Source organism: Hippoglossus stenolepis, chromosome 5, assembly GCF_022539355.2.
Source record: "Hippoglossus stenolepis isolate QCI-W04-F060 chromosome 5, HSTE1.2, whole genome shotgun sequence".
NCBI lineage: Eukaryota > Metazoa > Chordata > Actinopteri > Pleuronectiformes > Pleuronectidae > Hippoglossus > Hippoglossus stenolepis.
The window spans coordinates 20,470,994-20,475,299 of NC_061487.1; the positions used below are offsets into that span (position 1 = coordinate 20,470,994).

Here is a 4,306-nt window from a genome sequence, read left to right on the forward strand (position 1 = left end):
CTGCCTGGCTCACGCATATTCCCCATGGTGCACAGCCACGAAAAATAATTTGTTTTAAAATGTCGGCATTATTTCCAAAGTATTTCAGCCCTAGGTATCAATTATAATAATGGCCGTCTTTGCCAATACCACACACACACACACACACACACACACACACACACACACACACACACACACACACACACACACACACACATGCACGTCTCTCTATTTGTGAGGACACTCATTGACATAATGCATTCCCTAGCCCCTTACCCTAACCTTAACCATCACAACTAAATGCCAAACCCGAACCCTTAGCCTAATTCTAACCGTAAAATCAATAAGTCTTAACCTGCAAACAGCCAATTGAATTTGTGAGGACCAGCCAAAATGTCCTCACAATGATGGTATTGAACCAAAATTGGCCATCATAACTATAGATAGACACGCACACACACACACACACACACACACACACACACACACACACACACACACACACACACACACACACACACACGGTGCGGTGCACTTGCTCCACTCTTCTCTGCACCCTCCTTCCTACGATCCGCCCACCATCTCGGGACCGGAGTCACGTGTCTCATCGCCTAGTCTCTCTCTCTCTCTCTCCCTCTCTCTCTCCCTCCCTCCCTCCCTGCGAACCGTCACTCCACCACAAATCAAACTCACCCAGCGAGCGAGCGGCGGACAGAGGACGGGATGTGGAGACGCGGAGGGGTGCGCACGGTACAGACAGACCCCGCCACGCCACTGAGCCGCAATGGATCAGTAGAGGTTGTCCGCGGTGAGAGGAAAATGCTCCCTCTGTTTCCCGCAGAGGAAGAATCCGACAAGACGTGAACGGGACGGGGGATGAGAGTCAAACTGTGCCGGAGCTCCTCTTCGTCTCGTGATCTTACAACAGTCCGCCTGTGAACCGCAGGGCGTCGGGGGTGTACACGGGGCGCGCGGCTCCAAGTCGCTCCAGGTCCACTGTGGATTGAGGGGGAAACCGGCTCTTTCTGTGTTTTATTCAAACCTGCTGGAGCCCTGTGGGTGAAGGTGGTCCTCGCCATGAGGGTCGTTTCAGCAAACTTGTTCGCCCTGCTCCTCCTGTGCGCCCTCGCAAGTGTTTTCTACGTGTGGAGCCCACTGGAGACGCGCTTGGAGCGGCACAAGCGGAGGCTCACAGCCCCGGGCGGAGGGGCTTTCCACCAGGGTCTCCCCGCGGACCTCTCCGCTAAAACTTTCCGGGCATTGCTCGCTGTCCCGGCGGCACAAAGACCGCACTTGGGGGGCAGACTCGAGGCTCCCAACCTCACCCATCAAACTGTCTCCGCAGGAAGTCGAGATTACCATATGAATGAGGATACCAAGGGGTCAACGCGGAGGGAGGGCCCGGTCAAGTTGGGCTCCCCGGTGGAGGATGGGGTATTTTGGGGCGAATGGCTGGAGGATCTCCGCCCTGTGGGCTTCACGGAGGAATATGCTCGGGGCTGGCGAGAGAGAGCCAGGACGCACCGGGTGGTGAAGCTGGAGCCGGGATGCGGCAGGAGGTCCAACCAGCTCGCCACTTTCGCGGACGGGACCAAAGCGTGTGTGCGTTACGGGATAAACGCGGATCAGGTGCAGGGAGAAACTTTGACATATTACCTCGCCAGTTTGCTGGGCATCACCAACCTGCCTCCCCTGGTGCTGTCCCAGCTGAGCGGGGACAGCGAGCAGTGGGCGGCTGTGAGGACGCGGGTCGACGCTCTGCAGTGGAGCGACCGGGCCGTGGTGTCTCTCACCGAGTGGGTCTCCAACCTCACCGGGGTGGTCACACCTGCGCCGCTCAGGCAGGAGAGCAGCGGGCTGCACCCGGTGCTCGAGCAGCTCGGGAACAAGACGACGGCGGAGCTGCTGGAGCTGATGCAGTGGAGCGACCTGATCCTGTTCGACTACCTGACGGCGAACTTCGACAGGCTCGTGAGCAATCTGTTCAGCCTGCAGTGGGACTCGCGCGTCATGGAGCGGGACACCAACAACCTGCTGAAGACGCCGCGCGGTGACCTTGTGTTCATCGACAACGAGGCCGGACTCGTGCACGGCTTTCGGGTGTTGAACATGTGGGAGAAGTACCACAGCACGGTGCTGAGCTCCGTGTGCGTGTTCAGAAAGAGGACCACTGAGCGCGTGGCGGAGCTGCACAGGCGCAGAGACTCCAGGAAAAGGCTGCTGGAGCTCTACAGGGACAGCGAGCCTTTGTCTGTGGAATTAGGATTTCTCTCAGACGAGCACGCCGGTGTTCTCCAGGACAGGATAGACAGATTACACAAACACATTTTGCATTGCAGAGGCAAGTACAGCCAGCTGTGAGCATCCAGCACGCACAGGCGAGGGGATTCTGTTTTTTTTGCCTCCACAGAGTAATGAGTTTTTGCAAACGCCACTGGCACACCTGTGCTGAACCGATGCGCATCACACAAACTGTCTCGAACATCCAGCTGAACTACCTCCTGTGAATAGAATGTGTTGCCTACTTTATGAATAATTAAATTAAACACATGTTTATAAGCTCCCTGCACAGGTTTTCACTGTATGCCTCACAGAGAGGAATGATTTAGGCCATTCTCACTCATCTTTACTTCACCCCACCGAGGCTCACCTGGATAGGAAATCGATGTAAAGATATATTTGTGACTATAGGGTGTCATAACGCAGCCCTCCATGTGTGTGTGTGTGTTTGGATTCTTGCCTTGTGTTTAGAAATCCTAATGAAAAACTCCTAAGCCTTAACATAAGTTGACTCTTGAATACTGTATTACTGTTGACGTCTGGCTCGCTTTTTTATAGGAAATCTTTTGCACAGTACCTTGTACCTGCACTCTGGTAGTTTGGATTGCATTTTCAGCCTTAAAGTCACATATGTCCATTGTACATGTTGTAAGTAAGTTGTAAATATCGTCTGCCAACCTGTTTTGGATATTTGAAGCTCCACTAATTTAATTGTGCATTGTAACATTCCAAAATCTCTTGTCCTTTTTGATAAATACACTGTAATTTAATTTAACTATTGTCTGTGTCATATGTAGTTTGTGCCAAGCTGCTTTGTGAGAGTGTATCACATATATCTAATAACTAGTTTGTGTGGAGAGGTGGGATTTTTTATTCAAGCCTCCATACTGGCCCATTACAGTGCTCTCATTGTGCTGTAGACATTTCTTGTAAGGGCACGCAGTTCCCAAGGAGCCATTCTGTCAGCCACAGGCGCACTACCACAGGAATCTCTAATCCCCTTTATAATCTCACCCAGAATGATGAACTGAAGGAGACAAGTGACATCAGTTGACATCCTCTGAAAAGGGGTTTTTACTGTTCCATCGCTAAACCAAAAGACAGTTTGCAGAATATTTGTCATGCCAGAACTATAAACAGTCAATCTACAGCCAAGGCTGGGTGGCTTATTGGCTCAATCTGTTCACATGAAAAGTAAGAAAAACTCCCACAGTGCATGGGAGTCTGTGCTGCTGAGAGGCCAAACCGGCAATTAATGAGAGCTGTGCTCCCAGGGGACGGTCCTGTTTACATTTTCTTTCTCAGAGTTTGAATTTGTTATCAGGAAAGATTTAAAGGAAAAGTACAGGTATGGTGCTTAAAGGTCACATGTAGGATTTTGCCTTTTACTGTAACTTTAAATCCATCTTCAATTTGACCCTTTTGGAAGCAGCTCTTCCTTATTAGTTCCACCACAGGACCAACTCTGTGTCTGATTTCTGGTTCTTGCACATCAGAAGGAAAGTCAATGATCAAACTGAGGTTTAATCCTTTCCAGCCTTTCACTGTACTGCACCTCATCTGGTTTCTTTTACAACCTTTATATATATATATAGAGAGAGAGAGAACTCCAGGGCACGCCACTTCTGTTTGTACAGCTCCAGGGAGAAGGATGAGGGGATGGATGTATCTTGTTCAAATAGTGACTTGATTTGTGCTCTTGCTTCATTTAATGGATTATGGCATGTAAGTCAGAGATTTGCGGTTCTCCCGCTCGGTCACTATAGTTGCAGAGGAGCAGCAGAGCAGGCTTAAGCAGGTGTAACTGGAGGCTTTTTCCAGACTGCTGCAGCTGTAACAGGGACTTGGGGATCAATATGTGCACTGACAGTTGTATGGGGAAAAGCAGGTCATGTTAATGCGCTGGTCGCCGGGTGTAGGGTTAACATGTGGACATGTGTGTGTCGTGACGGCTGCAAAGACTGCACTTGCACAGCTGGACCTGGTGCACGTCTGCTAATGCCAAACACGAGGAGATTTATGACAGGCTGCAGACACCGGGGAT

At 50.9% G+C, this 4,306-nt stretch overlaps 1 protein-coding gene across 1 annotated transcript; it reads left to right on the plus strand.

The window, feature by feature from the left end:
- Positions 1 to 644: 644 nt before the first annotated feature.
- fjx1 (four-jointed box kinase 1) lies at positions 645 to 3,037 on the plus strand. Its single transcript, XM_035157902.1, has one exon. It carries the CDS (start codon positions 1,060 to 1,062, stop codon positions 2,341 to 2,343), a length of 1,284 nt encoding a protein of 427 aa, XP_035013793.1. The 5' UTR covers positions 645 to 1,059; the 3' UTR covers positions 2,344 to 3,037.
- Positions 3,038 to 4,306: the final 1,269 nt, after the last annotated feature.

Coding starts and splice junctions, on each gene's coding strand:
- fjx1 (XM_035157902.1), top strand. CDS start 1,060: ATGAGGGTCGTTTCAGCAAACTTGTTCGCCCTGCTCCTCCTGTGCGCC.